At 41.4% G+C, this 20195-nt stretch overlaps 1 protein-coding gene across 6 annotated transcripts; it reads right to left on the reverse strand.

Annotated features, from left to right (window-relative positions):
- Window positions 1-8701: 8701 nt before the first annotated feature.
- Rip11 (Rab11 interacting protein) lies at window positions 8702-20178 on the reverse strand. 6 transcript variants are annotated; one of them, XM_070219301.1, is made up of 7 exons: window positions 19836-20178; window positions 12956-13100; window positions 12148-12893; window positions 10545-10696; window positions 10318-10478; window positions 9688-9901; window positions 8702-9429 (listed from the first exon to the last, which is right to left on the reverse strand). In XM_070219301.1, exons 1-6 carry the CDS (start codon window positions 19864-19866, stop codon window positions 9862-9864), a joined length of 1275 nt encoding a protein of 424 aa, XP_070075402.1. In that variant the 5' UTR covers window positions 19867-20178; the 3' UTR covers window positions 8702-9429; window positions 9688-9861. The 6 variants fall into 6 exon arrangements, with proteins under 6 accessions (XP_070075402.1, XP_070075399.1, XP_070075401.1 ...); XM_070219298.1 differs by having other exon boundaries at window positions 11008-12893; XM_070219300.1 differs by lacking the exons at window positions 8702-9429; window positions 9688-9901 and having other exon boundaries at window positions 10078-10478.
- Window positions 20179-20195: the final 17 nt, after the last annotated feature.

A 20195-nucleotide genomic window follows, 5' to 3' on the forward strand; every position in this document is an offset into this window, starting at 1 on the left:
CCTTTGACCATATTGTAATATGGTTTAAGGCCCCTTTGACCATGTTGTAATATGTTCTAAGGCCCCTTTGACCATATTGTAATATGTTCTAAGGCCCCTTTGACCATATTGTAATATGTTCTAAGGCCCCTCTGACCATATTGTAATATGTTCTAATGCCTCTATGACCATATTGTAATATGTTCTAAGACGCCCTTTGACCATGTTGTAATATGTTCTAAGGCACCTTTGACCATATTGTAATATGTTCTAAGGCCCCTTTGACCATATTGTAATATGTTCTAAGGCACCTTTGACCATATTGTAATATGTTCTAAGGCCCCTTTGACCATATTGTAATATGTTCTAAGGCACCTTTGACCATATTGTAATATGTTCTAAGGCCCCTTTGACCATATTGTAATATATTCTAAGGCACCTTTGACCATATTGTAATATGTTCTAAGGCCCCTTTGACCATATTGTGATATGTTCTAAGGCCCCTTTGACCATATTGTAATATGTTCTAAGGCCCCTTTGACCATATTGTAATATGTTCTAAGGCCCCTATGACCATATTGTAATATGTTCTAAGGCCCCTTTGACCATATTGTAATATGTTCTAAGGCCCCTTTGACCATATTGTAATATGGTTTAAGGCCCCTTTGACCATATTGTAATATGTTCTAAGGCCCCTTTGACCATATTGTAATATGTTCTAAGGCCCCTTTGACCATGTTGTAATATGTTCTAAGGCCCCTTTGACCATATTGTAATATGTTCTAAGGCCCCTTTGACCATATTGTAATATGTTCTAAGGCACCTTTGACCATATTGTAATATGTTCTAAGGCCCCTTTGACCATATTGTGATATGTTCTAAGGCCCCTTTGACCATATTGTAATATGTTTCAAGCCCCCTTTGACCATATTGTAATATGGTCTAAGGCCCCTTTGACCATATGGTAATATGTTCTAAGGCACCTTTGACCATATTGTAATATGTTCTAAGGCCCCTTTGACCATATTGTAATATGTTCTAAGGCCCCTTTGACCATATTGTAATATGTTCTAAGGCCCCTTTGACCATATTGTAATATGTTCTAAGGCCCCTTTGACCATATTGTAATATGTTCTAAGGCCCCTTTGACCATATTGTAATATGTTCTAAAGCCCCTTTGACCATATTGTAATATGTTCTAAGGCACCTTTGACCATATTGTAATATGTTCTAAGGCCCCTTTGACCATATTGTAATATGTTCTAAGGCCCCTTTGACCATATTGTAATATGTTCTAAGGCACCTTTGACCATATTGTAATATGTTCTAAGGCACCTTTGACCATATTGTAATATGTTCTAAGGCCCCTTTGACCATATTGTAATATGTTCTAAGGCCCCTTTGACCATATTGTAATATGTTCTAAGGCCCCTTTGACCATATTGTAATATGTTCTAAGGCCCCTTTGACCATATTGTAATATGTTCTAAGGCCCCTTTGACCATATTGTAATATGTTTCAAGCCCCCTTTGACCATATTGTAATATGGTCTAAGGCCCCTTTGACCATATTGTAATATGTTCTAAGGCCCCTTTGACCATATTGTAATATGTTCTAAGGCCCCTCTGACCATATTGTAATATGTTCTAATGCCTCTATGACCATATTGTAATATGTTCTAAGACGCCCTTTGACCATGTTGTAATATGTTCTAAGGCCCCTTTGACCATATTGTAATTTGTTCTAAGGCCCCTTTGACCATATTGTAATATGGTTTAAGGCCCCTTTGACCATATTGTAATTTGATCTAAGGCCCCTTTGACCATATTGTAATATGTTCTAATGCCCCTTTGACCATATTGTAATATGTTCTAAGGCCCCTTTGACCATATTGTGATATGTTCTAAAGCCCCTTTGATCATATTGTAATATGTTCTAAGGCGCCCTTTGACCATATGGTAATATGTTCTAAGGCACCTTTGACCATATTGTAATATGTTCTAAGGCACCTTTGACCATATTGTAATATGTTTCAAGCCCCCTTTGACCATATTGTAATATGTTCTAAGCCCCCTTTGACCATATTGTAATATGGTCTAAGGCCCCTTTGACCATATTGTAATATGTTCTAAGGCCCCTGTTGACCATATTGCAATATGTTCTAAGGCCCCTTTGACCATATTGTAATATGTTCTAAGCCCCCTTTGACCATATTGTAATATGTTCTAAGGCCCCTTTGACCATATTGCAATATGTTCTAAGGCACCTTTGACCATATTGTAATATGTTCTAAGGCACCTTTGACCATATTGTAATATGTTCTAAGGCACCTTTGACCATATTGTAATATGTTCTAAGGCCCCTTTGACCATATTGTAATATGTTCTAAGGCCCCTTTGACCATATTGTAATATGTTCTAAGGCCCCTTTGACCATATTGTAATATGTTCTAAGGCACCTTTGACCATATTGTAATATGTTCTAAGGCACCTTTGACCATATTGTAATATGTTCTAAGGCACCTTTGACCATATTGTAATATGTTCTAAGGCCCCTTTGACCATATTGTGATATGTTCTAAGGCCCCTTTGACCATATTGTAATATGTTCTAAGGCGCCCTTTGACCATATGGTAATATGTTCTAAGGCACCTTTGACCATATTGTAATATGTTCTAAGGCACCTTTGACCATATTGTAATATGTTCTAAGGCACCTTTGACCATATTGTAATATGTTCTAAGGCCCCTTTGACCATATTGTAATATGTTCTAAGGCCCCTTTGACCATATTGTGATATGTTCTAAGGCCCCTTTGACCATATTGTAATATGTTCTAAGCCCTTTGACCATATGGTAATATGTTCTAAGGCACCTTTGACCATATTGTAATATGTTCTATGGCACCTTTGACCATATTGTAATATGTTTCAAGCCCCCTTTGACCATATTGTTATATGGTCTAAGGCCCCTTTGACCATATTGTAATATGTTCTAAGGCCCCTTTGACCATATTGTAATATGTTCTAAGGCACCTTTGACCATATTGTAATATGTTCTAAGGCACCTTTGACCATATTGTAATATGTTCTAAGGCCCCTTTGACCATATTGTGATATGTTCTAAGGCCCCTTTGACCATATTGTAATATGTTCTAAGGCGCCCTTTGACCATATGGTAATATGTTCTAAGGCACCTTTGACCATATTGTAATATGGTTTAAGGCCCCTTTGACCATGTTGTAATATGTTCTAAGGCCCCTTTGACCATATTGTAATATGTTCTAAGGCCCCTTTGACCATATTGTAATATGTTCTAAGGCCCCTCTGACCATATTGTAATATGTTCTAATGCCTCTATGACCATATTGTAATATGTTCTAAGACGCCCTTTGACCATGTTGTAATATGTTCTAAGGCACCTTTGACCATATTGTAATATGTTCTAAGGCCCCTTTGACCATATTGTAATATGTTCTAAGGCACCTTTGACCATATTGTAATATGTTCTAAGGCCCCTTTGACCATATTGTAATATGTTCTAAGGCACCTTTGACCATATTGTAATATGTTCTAAGGCCCCTTTGACCATATTGTAATATATTCTAAGGCACCTTTGACCATATTGTAATATGTTCTAAGGCCCCTTTGACCATATTGTGATATGTTCTAAGGCCCCTTTGACCATATTGTAATATGTTCTAAGGCCCCTTTGACCATATTGTAATATGTTCTAAGGCCCCTATGACCATATTGTAATATGTTCTAAGGCCCCTTTGACCATATTGTAATATGTTCTAAGCCCCTTTGACCATATTGTAATATGGTTTAAGGCCCCTTTGACCATATTGTAATATGTTCTAAGGCCCCTTTGACCATATTGTAATATGTTCTAAGGCCCCTTTGACCATGTTGTAATATGTTCTAAGGCCCCTTTGACCATATTGTAATATGTTCTAAGGCCCCTTTGACCATATTGTAATATGTTCTAAGGCACCTTTGACCATATTGTAATATGTTCTAAGGCCCCTTTGACCATATTGTGATATGTTCTAAGGCCCCTTTGACCATATTGTAATATGTTTCAAGCCCCCTTTGACCATATTGTAATATGGTCTAAGGCCCCTTTGACCATATGGTAATATGTTCTAAGGCACCTTTGACCATATTGTAATATGTTCTAAGGCCCCTTTGACCATATTGTAATATGTTCTAAGGCCCCTTTGACCATATTGTAATATGTTCTAAGGCCCCTTTGACCATATTGTAATATGTTCTAAGGCCCCTTTGACCATATTGTAATATGTTCTAAGGCCCCTTTGACCATATTGTAATATGTTCTAAGGCCCCTTTGACCATATTGTAATATGTTCTAAGGCACCTTTGACCATATTGTAATATGTTCTAAGGCCCCTTTGACCATATTGTAATATGTTCTAAGGCCCCTTTGACCATATTGTAATATGTTCTAAGGCACCTTTGACCATATTGTAATATGTTCTAAGGCACCTTTGACCATATTGTAATATGTTCTAAGGCCCCTTTGACCATATTGTAATATGTTCTAAGGCCCCTTTGACCATATTGTAATATGTTCTAAGGCCCCTTTGACCATATTGTAATATGTTCTAAGGCCCCTTTGACCATATTGTAATATGTTCTAAGGCCCCTTTGACCATATTGTAATATGTTTCAAGCCCCCTTTGACCATATTGTAATATGGTCTAAGGCCCCTTTGACCATATTGTAATATGTTCTAAGGCCCCTTTGACCATATTGTAATATGTTCTAAGGCCCCTCTGACCATATTGTAATATGTTCTAATGCCTCTATGACCATATTGTAATATGTTCTAAGACGCCCTTTGACCATGTTGTAATATGTTCTAAGGCCCCTTTGACCATATTGTAATTTGTTCTAAGGCCCCTTTGACCATATTGTAATATGGTTTAAGGCCCCTTTGACCATATTGTAATTTGATCTAAGGTCCCTTTGACCATATTGTAATATGTTCTAATGCCCCTTTGACCATATTGTAATATGTTCTAAGGCCCCTTTGACCATATTGTGATATGTTCTAAAGCCCCTTTGATCATATTGTAATATGTTCTAAGGCGCCCTTTGACCATATGGTAATATGTTCTAAGGCACCTTTGACCATATTGTAATATGTTTCAAGCCCCCTTTGACCATATTGTAATATGTTCTAAGCCCCCTTTGACCATATTGTAATATGGTCTAAGGCCCCTTTGACCATATTGTAATATGTTCTAAGGCCCCTGTTGACCATATTGCAATATGTTCTAAGGCCCCTTTGACCATATTGTAATATGTTCTAAGGCCCCTTTGACCATATTGCAATATGTTCTAAGGCACCTTTGACCATATTGTAATATGTTCTAAGGCACCTTTGACCATATTGTAATATGTTCTAAGGCACCTTTGACCATATTGTAATATGTTCTAAGGCCCCTTTGACCATATTGTGATATGTTCTAAGGCCCCTTTGACCATATTGTAATATGTTCTAAGGCGCCCTTTGACCATATGGTAATATGTTCTAAGGCACCTTTGACCATATTGTAATATGTTCTAAGGCACCTTTGACCATATTGTAATATGTTCTAAGGCACCTTTGACCATATTGTAATATGTTCTAAGGCCCCTTTGACCATATTGTAATATGTTCTAAGGCCCCTTTGACCATATTGTGATATGTTCTAAGGCCCCTTTGACCATATTGTAATATGTTCTAAGGCGCCCTTTGACCATATGGTAATATGTTCTAAGGCACCTTTGACCATATTGTAATATGTTCTAAGGCACCTTTGACCATATTGTAATATGTTCTAAGGCCCCTTTGACCATATTGTAATATGTTCTAAGGCCCCTTTGACCATATTGTAATATGTTCTAAGGCCCCTATGACCATATTGTAATATGTTCTAAGGCCCCTTTGACCATATTGTAATATGGTCTAAGGCACCTTTGACCATATTGTAATATGTTCTAAGGCACCTTTGACCATATTGTAATATGTTCTAAGGCCCCTTTGACCATATTGTAATATGTTTCAAGCCCCCTTTGACCATATTGTAATATGGTCTAAGGCCCCTTTGACCATATTGTAATATGTTCTAAGGCCCCTTTGACCATATTGTAATATGGTCTAAGGCCCCTTTGCCCATATTGTAATATGTTCTAAGGCCCCTTTGACCATATTGTAATATGGTTTAAGGCCCCTTTGACCATGTTGTAATATGTTCTAAGGCCCCTTTGACCATATTGTAATATGTTCTAAGGCCCCTTTGACCATATTGTAATATGTTCTAAGGCCCCTCTGACCATATTGTAATATGGTCTAAGGCCCCTTTGACCATATTGTAATATGGTCTAAGGCCCCTTTGCCCATATTGTAATATGTTCTAAGGCCCCTTTGCCCATATTGTAATATGTTCTAAGGCCCCTTTGACCATATTGTAATATGTTCTAAGGCCCCTTTGACCATATTGTAATATGGTCTAAGGCCCCTTTGCCCATATTGTAATATGTTCTAAGGCCCCTTTGACCATATTGTAATATGTTCTAAGGCCCCTCTGACCATATTGTAATATGTTCTAATGCCTCTATGACCATATTGTAATATGTTCTAAGACGCCCTTTGACCATGTTGTAATATGTTCTAAGGCCCCTTTGACCATATTGTAATTTGTTCTAAGGCCCCTTTGACCATATTGTAATATGGTTTAAGGCCCCTTTGACCATATTGTAATTTGATCTAAGGCCCCTTTGACCATATTGTAATATGTTCTAATGCCCCTTTGACCATATTGTAATATGTTCTAAGGCCCCTTTGACCATATTGTGATATGTTCTAAAGCCCCTTTGACCATATTGTAATATGTTCTAAGGCGCCCTTTGACCATATGGTAATATGTTCTAAGGCACCTTTGACCATATTGTAATATGTTCTAAGGCACCTTTGACCATATTGTAATATGTTTCAAGCCCCCTTTGACCATATTGTAATATGGTCTAAGGCCCCTTTGACCATATTGTAATATGTTCTAAGCCCCCTTTGACCATATTGTAATATGGTCTAAGGCCCCTTTGACCATATTGTAATATGTTCTAAGGCACCTTTGACCATATTGTAATATGTTCTAAGGCACCTTTGACCATATTGTAATATGTTCTAAGGCCCCTTTGACCATATTGCAATATGTTCTAAGGCACCTTTGACCATATTGTAATATGTTCTAAGGCCCCTTTGACCATATTGCAATATGTTCTAAGGCACCTTTGACCATATTGTAATATGTTCTAAGGCACCTTTGACCATATTGTAATATGTTCTAAGGCACCTTTGACCATATTGTAATATGTTCTAAGGCCCCTTTGACCATATTGTAATATGTTCTAAGGCCCCTTTGACCATATTGCAATATGTTCTAAGGCACCTTTGACCATATTGTAATATGTTCTAAGGCCCCTTTGACCATATTGTAATATGTTCTAAGGCCCCTTTGACCATATTGTAATATGTTCTAAGGCACCTTTGACCATATTGTAATATGTTCTAAGGCACCTTTGACCATATTGTAATATGTTCTAAGGCCCCTTTGACCATATTGCAATATGTTCTAAGGCACCTTTGACCATATTGTAATATGTTCTAAGGCACCTTTGACCATATTGTAATATGTTCTAAGGCACCTTTGACCATATTGTAATATGTTCTAAGGCCCCTTTGACTATATTGCAATATGTTCTAAGGCACCTTTGACCATATTGTAATATGTTCTAAGGCACCTTTGACCATATTGTAATATGTTCTAAGGCCCCTTTGACCATATTGTAATATGTTCTAAGGCCCCTTTGACCATATTGCAATATGTTCTAAGGCACCTTTGACCATATTGTAATATGTTCTAAGGCACCTTTGACCATATTGTAATATGTTCTAAGGCCCCTTTGACCATATTGCAATATGTTCTAAGGCACCTTTGACCATATTGTAATATGTTCTAAGGCACCTTTGTATTACAATATATTACAATATGTTTCAAGCCCCCTTTGACCATATTGTAATATATTCTAAGGCACCTTTGACCATATTGTAATATGTTTCAAGCCCCCTTTGACCATATTGTAATATGGTCTAAGGCCCCTTTGACCATATTGTAATATGTTCTAAGGCCCCTTTGACCATATTGTAATATGTTCTAAGGCACCTTTGACCATATTGTAATATGTTCTAAGGCCCCTTTGACCATATTGTAATATGGTCTAAGGCCCCTTTGACCATATTGTAACTCTCGCACTCGCACTCTCTTTAGCTGAGTGACGATTATTAGATAGTCGAGACACCAACCCGAGTACAGCTTTCGCATTCCCTTTAGCTGAGTGACTGTTATTAGATAGTCGGGACACCAACCCGACTTTAGCGTTTTCTCTTGTTTTTTTTTAATATGTGTCCAAAAAAAATGATCAAAAATTAAAAAATTGCTCGAAATAAAAATTTTTCCAAATCAGCCCGAAAGTAACTAGCATTAATGCATTATTTTGTAAGCTGCTCAAAACAGTAAGTATTTTTAGTATGGTATAATTTTAAACCAAGTAGCTGCAAAAAAAAGACATCAAAAAAATCAATTTTCCATCCAAAAAATCTTCCAATACAGTTTCCATACACTTTCGGATGAGCCCGTAATTAAAAAGTCTCCAGTTTGTTATTAATGTTAAAAATGTTTTTATTCTGTTTGCGTGTATATCAATAAGTAAAATCATTGTAGTATCAACATATTTCAACTGTGTGTGGTGTTTTTGCGGGGGACCCGGGTCGATCCCCCTTTTTTCCCCCCATTTCGCTTAACCGCTAAAACATAAATAATTTAAAACTTAATCCACTAAGGCCACTTTCCCTCGCAGCACTTTACAAAAACTTCTCAAACTCTTTTTTGCACAATATTACAAAAAACAAAAAAAAGAAATGGACATACAAAAAAAATAAACAAAATACTTTCGGATAATTTCAATCAATCGACGACAAGGGACTCGAATCAAGGCAAATCGATGGTTCAGCGAATGCCAAACGCAACATAGTAGTAAGTAGCATATATAGTACAATTAATTTAGTTCGTTTTAGTGGGGGGGGGGGGCAAACAAACATACATAAGAGAACACGAATGCTACGAAAATATCAATCAAAATTTTGCACTCCCCAAGCAAATTGGACAAAGTACGTGTACAATTAGTTTAGTTTAGTCCCCCACTCTTAGAAATACGGTTTAGAAAGCACTTGAATTTCGCTGTTCACGACAAAGGCAACATGGTGTTGGATTAGTGTTTCGATTCTGCACCCGCACCCGTAGGCGCCACCGATCTCCTCCAGCTGTTGTGGGTCAAGTGAATCAATTGGTGACGCTTGGTGACCAGTTTTTGGCTATTTAGCCGCTGCAATACAAAACACAAAATGGTGTAAGTATAATTTGGTTTAGGCAAAGGCATAGACGATACAAAAAGTGCTAGGTGAGTGCGTGTTGGATTGGTAATCTTAAGCTTTGGGGGAATCGATACAACAGGCAAGCGAAAAGGAAAGAGAGAGCAATAGAGATATAGACAGAGACAGAGCGAGCAAGCGGGCGAGAGACAGCGAAGATGGGGTGAAAGGTCAGTGGGGCATCATCATCATCATCAGTGGGTACTTCTTACTTCGACTTCCAGCTATAGTTGTTGTTCCTTTCGAAGGAGTTGCCTCACTTGTAGTTGTTCTTGTTGTTGTTGGGGGTTGTGGTGTAGTTGGTGATGTAGTTGTTGTTGTTGTTGTTGGGGATTGTTGTTGGTTAAGTGTCTACTTAAATGCAACTTGCAACATGCGCGCAGCACTTACTTTAGAAAGTCATTCATATTGATGTAATTTTTATAACTAAATAAGGAGAGAAATTACAAAAAAAGAATGCATTCGGTTAAAAAAACGAAGGGCAAACGAAACAAAACAAAAAACGAGAACAGAAACGAACAGAGCACATCGGTGGGTTGGTGGTTAATGGCGAGTGATAATTGATTGGGATTATAGGGGTTACATTAAGGATCGACGTAGGATTGTTCATATTTATGGCGATTTGGAGTGAACACACATCATGTATACAAAATATAGATATCAAAATAATTTCCATCCAGTGCGCGACACCGAATTTAGATCGCAAGGGTGGCTCTATCGGGTATCAACAATCCTACCGGCGGTCAAAGGTCATGCAGTTGGTTTGATTTGGTTGGTTGATTGGTTAGTGGGTGGTGGTGGGCGTGGGCGTGGAGCGAGACCAGAACGACCAGGTGGCGTACCTCTTGGCGGACGTGGTGCGCGAATAGGGATTCTGCAAGATCTTCGGATGCGTCTCCATCACGCGCAGCAGCAGGTTGTCCAGGTAGTCCTCCAGCTCCTTGACGCGCTGTCGCTGCAGCAGAGCCTCGTTCTCCATTCCGTTGGCAATTAGCATTAGTTCCTAGATGAAAAGTGAGAGGAATATTATTAATTATATTAATATAAATTCATAAAACAACGCCCTTACCTCCCGGGACTTGCCCTCGTATTTCTTGGCCAGCTGGGCGGATATCTCCGAGCGTCGCTCCGCATGCGAGCCCGACTTCTCGTGACCAATAATTATGCGCTCCGTGGACTTGGGACTAGGCGAGTTGCTCTCATTGTCGTTGTTGTATTTATCTGTGAAAGGAAAACAAGAAAGTTAGCCAAGTAGAAACCAAGGAAAAGGCGGGCGGATGAGAAGGAGTATGCGAAATTCACTGGCGGATGCAAAGGAAACACAACGGAAACAACATAAAACAGTCAAGGGAACAGGCGACAGGTAAAAGTGGGAAAGAAACGCTTCGGAGGAGGATGACGCGACAGTTGACAGCGTTGACTGGAAGTTAGCTTGGTTCGGTTTCGGTTTCGTGTGCCCGCCGCAATCCGCCAGCGATTTGTGGAAGGAGTTTCGGTTCGGTTTTCGGTTCGGATCGGGTTCATCAGCTCACCTCGCTTGTTGCCGTATTTGAACTTGCCCAGCCGCTTTTCCCAGTGCTCCCCGCCGCCGCTGCCGTTCGTCTGGAACTCCTTGGGCGACTGCTCGGGCGTTAGGAAATTGTGCTCCGGCTCTGTCGCTTCAACCTCTGCTGGCTCCGTCTCCTCCTTCTCTGTACTGGCTACCGGCTCCTCGAGGGAAGTGGATCGCTTGGCGAAGCTCAGCAGTCTTTGGTCCTCCTCCCAGCGCTTCGCCTCGCGCCTCTGCTGCTCGTCCAGCTGCAATTGCTTTCGTCGCTCCCTCTCCCTCTCCTCCTCCATCTCCCGCTGCATGGCCGCCTCCTCCTCGCGCAGCCGCTCCTCATTCAGCCGCAGCTCCGCCTCCAGGCGGGCATCCTCCTCGGCGCGCTGCTGCCTCGCAGCCTCCTCCTCCTCAGCCCTCAAATCAGCCGTAGCTCGCGGCTGTGGCTTGGGACGAGCTGTAGGCGTGGGCACTGGCTTCTCCAGCTCCGCCGTCAAATCATCCAACTCGGGCTCATCGGCAAAGATGGCGGTGCTGTTGCGCTGCTCGTACTTGGCGAAGCTGGCGTTGAAGGTGTCAAAGTTGCGGTGCTCCACTTCGGGGGAGAAGAGCGAGGAGGAGGTGGCTGCCACTGGAGCAGGAGCAGCAGCAGGAGCAGGCACGGGTACTGGTGGCGGAGCTGTCTGCGGTGGCTGCTCATCCTCATCCTCGTCGCTATCCTCGCTGGAACTGGACGACGAACTGGACGTGGGCATTGGCGGCGGCTCCTCGACGCTGGCAGGCAGCGGCACTCGATCCTCCCAGCTGCGTCGCTTCAAGGAGTCACTGCTACCGATCTCCAGGTACTTGCCACCGCCATACAACTTCGAGGCCCACTCGTCTTTGTCGCTCTCCACCTCCTTGGGCTTCTCCCTTGGCTTCTCCTTTGGCTTCTCCCGCTCCAGACTTTCAGCCACCGGCTGCTCCTGCTCCAGGGGAATGCGCGGCGGCTTCGAGGGTGGCGGCAGGGTGCTGCTGCTGTTGCTGCTGCGGGCGTGGGCACGTACACTGAAATCGAGCTCAAGCTGTTCCATATCCGCGTCGATGGGCGCATCATCCTCATCGAGCGTCACTGGCAAAATCGCTGGCTTACCTTTCCCGCTGCCGCCGCCTGCTACTCCTCCTCCATTGCTCAGCAGAGGCGATGGATGGCGCGGCGCAAAGTTAGGCGCCGTTCCTAACGCCGCCGGGGGCTGCAAACCGGTGCGTTGGATGTTCAGCGAGCTACCCGAACTCTTGTGCGACAGATTATCGAAGACAAACTCATCCTCATCCTCGCTAATCACGCCGGGATCGGCCTCGCCCGCCCGCTGGCCGCCACGTCGTCGTCCACTGCCGCCGCCGCCGTTCTGTCCCCGGCCATTCGAGCTATTTGGGGTGCCCAGGCTGGCAAAGGAGCCGCCAAAGGAGCTGCTATCATCCGCTCCTCCCTCCTGATGCTTCTTCTTGCTGCGTATGTGCAGCTTGGAGCTCAGCGATCCGGCCAGCTTCTTGATGCTGCGCCGCTTCTCGCCATTGCCGATGGACAGCAGGCTGCCGCCAACGGAGCTGGCCAGCTGGCCAATGGAAGACTTGTGCTTGTCCTTCTTGCTGAGATCGGTCAGCGAACCGGACTTCACGACGAAGGCGATGCGCACCTCCAGCTCGCCGCGCTCCTTGTTCTTCTTCTCCTTGCCCGGCTTGCTCTCCAGCTTGAACCATTTGGCGCGCGGACGATCGTAGACGTCCATCTCGTTGAGGGGCAGCGAGGCCTGGCCGAGGAACTCATCGATGCCCAGATTGTTGCGGTGCAGGCAGGTCAAAGTGAGCTCGGCGCGGTTGCCCTGATCGGGGATTTTGCTGGGGGGAAAAGATAAGATTATAATAAATATGGGTATTTAGAGTAGAGAATCTTAACTCACAGCTCGCACTCCTCGTTCCAATTGACGCTCGTCTCGGCCTTGTCCTTGACCGACGTCTGGTACTTCTCCTTGCCCAAGGCAATCGTGACGAAGCAGTTGTTGGTGCCATTCTTGCCCTTGGTTAGCAGCCCCCGCGCTCGCTGCACTGCAATTGAAAATCGCAAGAATTTCGTTGAAAGATTAGAGATTTTTCGCATTTACTTGAATCACAGCCCAAGGCTTCCGTTATCCAGATCATAAAGTGAGTAACGCTACCAAACATTTCGTTCATTTTTACTGATTTCTGATTAATTCTGTACACTAAACTCTGGTGATTAAAAGTCTCACCCGAAAAAACACCCAAAAAACATGTATGAGTTTGACATTTTCGGTTACTAAGCCGAGTTGTGATAAATAAAGCATAAGAACTAAATCCCTTAGTAGATCATGAAGATCGTCATGCATAAATGTATCTGGAGGAGTGGGTATCTGGGTGGGCAAACAATGATGGGACTCGGAATTCGGAATTCGGAATTTGGAATTGGGGAATGGTATGGGTTGTGCGGTGGCGTGTCGCTTTGGCTGGTGGCTTTCATATCTGCCGGATGCTCTGATCCGCCGCTCGAGGTCATGAGGCCCGTCGCTCGAGTGAAACTCGAAATTTGCTGGACGGAGGAAGCGGCAGAGTTTTTGGCAAGTGATTCACTCGACCAACTGAAGCGACAATCGCTGGCTTAGATTCGCTTTTTTCTGTATTTTATTTTATTTATTTTTCGCGGAGACTCCGGCGCCTTCTCCGATTCTCCAGCTGCACAGCTGCCGGAAATGAAGACGAAATTAAGTCAGAAACAGAACTCCAAGACATCTATTTTTGGGTTCTCCCTTTTCCCTAGAGAAGGTCATTCCACTGGCCAGATGTTCAACCCAACCAAGTTACCACACATTTCCATTATTCAAATGTGATTGTGCACTTGCACAAAGTCTGTTTTCGCAATCCCATCCAGCGTTTCGTAATGCCAAAAAAAAGTTGTAGGGAAAAGAAGCAATTAGCGGGCATAAATAATAAAGAAAAGAAGGGGAAAAAAAAGTGAAAAGCGGTGTCAACGAAAGATGGTGAAAATCGTATGTTGGAAAATCGGGAAAGCGCAAAAACAATGGCTTTTTGTGGCCTGCAGATTTGTGCATCTTTTTCGTTTCCATTTCATTTTCGATCTCGAGCGAGTGCAAGTGCCACCTATTTTCCTTTTTTCTCTCACGGGTGGGCGTCGTCTCATAATTATTATCGCATTAACAGTTTTCCCCGTTTTTCCCGTCTTTCCATTTCCATTTGGCCTGCAGCCTAGCCTGTAAGCCAATTTGGAATGTCTTTCCCGTTTTTCCTCGAGTTTTATTTGGTTTTTAGTGGCCCATAATTGAGGTGCTTAAATATCGATAATCCAGGTGCTCCAGCTCATCTTTCTTTTTTTTCTACAACTAATAGCTACTTTGGAAGACGAGAAGATGGATGGTAACAAAGATATAAATATATATATACAAGATATATAAAGATACACAGAGCTGTCAATAACCCGCCCGGCAATTTCGTGCAGCGGCTCATGCAAATCCCCACCAGAGATCGATGGACTCCTCCGAATTCCCTACACAGAAAACAAATTCGAAATGAAATAGTACAATTTCTATCTTATTTGATATGAATAATGTCAAATTTATGATTCAAACATATCAATTTGATATTTTATAACTATTTTAAAATTTTAAAAATGTAGTATTTTTTGAACAAATATTATAAAATAAGATAAATATATTCACTTTAAAAATTATATGAATAACTTGATCTTTAAAGAATTTTAATTTAACCTGATCTTTTGTCAACTTTTTTTCTGTGTAGCTGCCATACCAAATATGCTCCCTTCATAACAACGACAATGCTGATGATGATGTCTATGTGGCTTTTGCATGGAGAGGTGCCCCCAAAATAGAAATGCCAAATGCTAAATGGCAAAAAGGTAAGAAAACTATATAAAAACAGAAAAAAATAAGGCAAGCAGCGCCAAAGACAAAAACAAAACCAAATAGCAAATAGCAAACGGGGAAACCGTTAAGTTGGTCCGCTTTTATGGCCGCCTCTCGAAACTAATGACGCTGCCCGCACAGTGGACCGAAAGTGATTAATTCCGGTCACTTTTGGGTAACATTTTTGTGTTGAAAACCAATCTACTACACAGCAGAAAAAAAATGGAACAATAAAAATAATGATCTGCATATTGAACTCAAAGATTCCTATTAAATAAAAAAAAATATCTAAAATAAAAAAAAAAAAACAGATAATAATTAATGTATTTACATAAAATATTTACCTTCTTAAGGATAAAATTTTTTTAAAATAAAATTTTTAAATTTACAAAAATTGTTAAAATCAATATTTTCAAATTTAAAATGAATAAAAACCGCAATGGGGAAAAACAAAATAAATAAATCTTTGAATCTACTACGTTTTCTTTATCACTGTATCTCCACCCACTGTGCCAAAATAGTTGCGCATTTGATTTTCACTTGGCGATGCTGATGCCCCGATAAAATCTCTGCCAAAACGGAAGCCCCGCACTTTTACCTTTTCAATTTCGATTGCGATTCAATCACGTGCCGTTTTGCGGGTTAATCGCGAGTTGTTTTGTCTGGCTGATTGCTGATGATTCAATTAATATCGCAATTGACAAACTCGCAAAGTTATCTACCCATGACATAGAAAGCAAAGGATCCAGGGGTTACTCATGCGATTGGAGTGCGACACATACAACTTCATGAGTCACCTGTCGTCGTCGTCGTTCGTTTTCTGCGCGTGGCCCAAATAAGCCGCCGAAATTAACGGTTGGCTTCGAAGCGCCAAAATAAAAAAGAGAAATTTCTCAGCTGCTGTCCAGAAATACAGAAGTTGAGAGAATAAAACCCCGATATGGGAAAATGATTGACATTATCGATATTTTCGATATTCTGACAATATCGTCTCGATAACATTGATGTTTAGAAGGGAAAACACACATTAAATATAGAGAAATAACAAACTGTAACTAGAATTAGTTTTCGCTCTAGTTTACAGTCAATTATAGTTAAAAGCCTCCGTGGCTGCACCTTTATTTCCTTCTTTTTTTATGCGACCCCAGAGAGACGAAGGCAACCAAATAGAATAAACATCTGCCGTCGCATATTGTTGACCTTTCTGAACTGCCCGTTGGATGGGGAAACAAAACGAGACGAAACGAGAGGAGAGGTCAACTTTGGGGTTAATTAATTTCAATGAAATCATTGCTTGTTTGTTTGATTTTCCGGCTGCTTTTCTGGTTTCCCTGCGGGTAAGTATTGCAGCCACAGGTGACCATTTCCCTCTCCATTTCCCCACCAAGAAGAGAAAACCTCTGTTTCTATGAAGATCGCACAAGTCACGGGGATTATGGCCGATGTGAAACTTAATTGGTAGGGGGCCCAAGATACAGTATACAGTATACAGTGCAGTGCGATCATAAAAGAGCTTCATCTTATAGAGAGCACTTTAGACGTGAAATTCCCAGCACGCATTTTCGTGTTCCACTTTTTCTCGCACTCTGTTTTTTTTTTATTCGAGGGCGGTGCGTGGGCGTGGCCAGAATGTAAGAATGCCAGAAGTAAAATAATACCACCGAGAGCCCAATGCTCCAGAGAGAGGCCAATGCTCCTCCTGGGGGCCAAGCCACGCATGCTAATGAGCCAGCCAAGCGAACCAAGTTGGGAACCAACCAAGAGACTTGGTCTGATCTTTCTGACTGCTGCTTTCCCAACGAATGTCTCAATCGAAGGAAGGTCAGGGGTTATGGGGTTACAACTCAGGGGCTAGCACGTGCTATGGGCTATAAGCTTAGGCCAAACTGGGGGCCAATCCGCAGGTTTTTATAGCCTATAGCATTACAGCACAGATCCCGATCCCGTTTGATGAAAAGCATTAGCAACAATTAATGTGGCAACTGTGTGTGTGTGTCTGCGGATCGTGCGAAAATGTGAAAATGGGAAAATGCGAAGAGTCGGCGATCAAAGTAAACGGTCTATCAATGGATCCCACCATCTAACAGCGAATCATTTTATTGTTATGCATAAACAATTTCTTTCTTTCCCGCAAGCATTGAACCCACCACAAAGCCGTGCGATTTTTAAATGTAAATGTAAATGGAAATGAAAATGGAAATGAAAAACATAAAGCAGAGTTTTTCCAAATGAAAGGCAATTAGCATTTGAAGAGAAGAGGAGTATAGAAGAGAAGCCTCTTCTTCTGTGTTTATCGTGCTAGCATGTTTTGAATATAAACGCAAGGGGCTAAAAAGAATCCGAACCCGAATCCAAAACCGATTCCCAGCATGAATATTCAGGAGAGGATGAGTGTGGAGGAGGAGGCTTTTGGGAAGTGCCGGAGGAATGTGGCCACTGGCCAAGAAGAACTGGAACTGGAAAATAATCAAATGCAGACCCGCGATGCGAAGACAGAGATCCACACACAATCCAATGCCAGACCTGTTTTTCAATTCTTCCCCCTTCGCTTTCCCGGTTTTCCCGATCCCGATCCCAACCAAACCAAACCCATCCGATCCGCATCAGCTTCTCCAGTTTGCTCGGTTCTATTCTGGCTAAATGGGTCGGGCAATGGAACGTAACTGTTTCGCATAAGTGCATCGACAGCGTCGCATTAAAACGGTCCCGGGCAGTTGGTATAGGGGGTATTACGATAGACGATAGATAGAGGTCTTTGGCATAATCTTAAGACGTCATCTGCCGGTTCCCATTTCAATCCGGTGACAAACGGTAGGAATATAGCATAAAGACTTTGATCAGGGATTATTATAATCATAATCTAGAGTATTATAAAAGAAAAATATTTCACCGGATATTTAAAATCGACCAACTATTAATTTTATGGGTTTAATGAAATTTTTACTATTTTATTTATATTTATTTATACATCTTTCAATTTTATTTTGGGTTATATTTCTATAAATTTCAAAACCCATTTTAAAGGGACCAAAATTGGTTAAATAATACTGATTTCATTCCACTTAACGAGTATTCACTGTATGGCCACCTTTCTTTACCCATAAAAAAGGGCGGGGTGCATCGCTCTGATTTTTATTTTTTGTTCACTGCAACCGCATTAAAAAATGCGTTGCAAAAGCAAACAAAACATAAAAAGCCCAAACCAAAAACCGAAATGGAAATGAAAAGGAAAATTAGCCGTTTGTTTTGTTTGGGTCTGCTTGGCTGCCCGCCGCTCATTGCACAATTTCCCGCTGCGGAATTTTCATTTTCAGGTATTTTTTTCTATTTTTCAGGTGTGTCTGATTTGGATTTAAGTGAGTAAGTGAGTGGCCGCCGCCTAAGAATTTACGGCTAAAAATAAGGCACGCAATTGGCCAACTTTTGGGGTGGAGTCGTCGTTGGTAAGGAACTTTCCTGGCTAAAACGAACCACTGACAAGAAGGTAAAAATCCAGGTGGTTGGTAGGTGAATGCAAGAAGGGCACACGGAAAAAACCAATTTGAATTAAAATCTGAGGTATTTAATTGGTAATGGAGAATTAGGATGAAAGCTTTACAAAACCTTGATATTCAATTAGCTAAATAAGTGCCATTTCAAGATATAACTATTGAATTATTTTACATTTTTCCGGATTTAAAATCATATGTGAAATCTTTTAATTGGTAATGGGGAATAAGGATAAAATCTTTATAAAACCTTGATATTCAATTAGATAAATAAGTACCAATTCAACCAATTTTTTCAGATTAAAAAAATAATATGTGAAATATTCATTAAGATTATAAATAGTTCTCTCTGTGTGGGAACACCTTTTGGTTTGGAACAGTGGGCCCCTGAGAACAGCAGCGAAAACAGCTGTTTTTTTAAAGCGTGCTCTCATCTCATTCTCATCCACAGATTGGCAAATATTGACAGGTGTGCGTGCGTGTGTGTGTGTGCCGTGACGTCAACGGCTCTTCTGGCTTTTAATCGCAATTTGCTGGAATAAAAATGATACTGTGCGCTGTGCAAATATGCAAAATAAATGACAAGCTGATAAAGCGGGGGCAAGTTCAAGGTGGCGGGGGGCACACACCTATCTATATCAGTGTTTATCTTCTTGATTTGTGTACCTACATTCCGCGGCTTGTGACTCATTTGGCCATTTAAGCCACACGCACACAGAAGCATTAAATTTCGCCTTAAATATTTTCGCCCCAATATTTGTTTTCATAATTGCCCCCCTCCCCCTTATAAAAAAGTGGGAACAGCTGAGCGCGCTTTGTGTTTTGTCACGAATCACGAATCACAATTGGAATTTGCGATTTCTCATTGACATTCAACCTCGAAGAAAATGAGAAACGAAAACGAAAACAATGCCAAAATCAAAGGTAAACACACACAAGAGGGGCCCAAAAACAATTTTTAAGCGCCACCATGGGCGTGGTGTGCTAAATGCAAGAATGCTGGAAGACAGGGGCGTAGATAGAGGGGGTCGAAGTTTTCTAGCGATGAGTAAGAATGTCGAAGCAAGGGAATTTATCTTATCAGCCAGAAAAGGCAAAGAAAAGGCAATCGCTGAAATCAGGAAAACATAAAGAGAGCGCCTGGGAGAGCGAGAAAGACGGTGGGCGGAAGAGAGCGCGCGGGGGAGAAAGTGAAATTTCGAATAGGTACGAGTACAACAACAACAAATCAACAAAGTCATGACAATATTTTAAGCACACACCAACACAATGCAGGCCCCATCCAACACACACACACACACAGTCACACGGCAAACGAGTTTAAGTTTTAATGCGATTTATTTGCCGTAAAAAAAAAAGAAACAAAAAAACAACGGGTGTCCCCTGTCGCCCCCACTCACCCGTTACACTGCAGTGCGTCGGACTCCACATGTCACCCTGTATCCCGTTGATCAACTCTCTCTCTCTCTCTCTGCTGATCCTGCAAAAGTCCTGCCTTTTGCTTCCTCTCTTTTGGAATTTATAGTTTGGTTTTTTTTTCCTTTGTAACTTTGTGTTTTTCTTGTTGACACTGCGCGCACACTGGGTTTTCTTCCTGCCGTTTGCCAATTCAATCACGCGCGACACGAAAACGGTATCAGTATCAGAATCGTGTGTAAAATGCCAGGAGAGTGTGGTGTAAAAAAAAAACGAAGGAGAAAAGCGGAGAGACGCGACGCGTGCTGTTGTTGTTTCAAAGGTGGCCGCTAGAGTGACCATAG

This window comes from Drosophila takahashii, chromosome X (assembly GCF_030179915.1).
Source record: "Drosophila takahashii strain IR98-3 E-12201 chromosome X, DtakHiC1v2, whole genome shotgun sequence".
Classification (NCBI taxonomy): domain Eukaryota; kingdom Metazoa; phylum Arthropoda; class Insecta; order Diptera; family Drosophilidae; genus Drosophila; species Drosophila takahashii.

Excerpts from the sequence above, each read along its gene's own strand:
- Rip11 (XM_070219296.1), bottom strand. The coding sequence starts at position 13,226 with ATGAACGAAATGTTTGGTAGCGTTACTCACTTTATGATCTGGATAACG. Across the intron at positions 10,697-11,007 it reads CAAATACGGCAACAAGCGAG|ATAAATACAACAACGACAAT; the intron begins GTGAGCTGATGA and ends TTCCTTTCACAG. Across the intron at positions 10,479-10,544 it reads ACGAGGGCAAGTCCCGGGAG|GAACTAATGCTAATTGCCAA; the intron begins GTAAGGGCGTTG and ends CTTTTCATCTAG.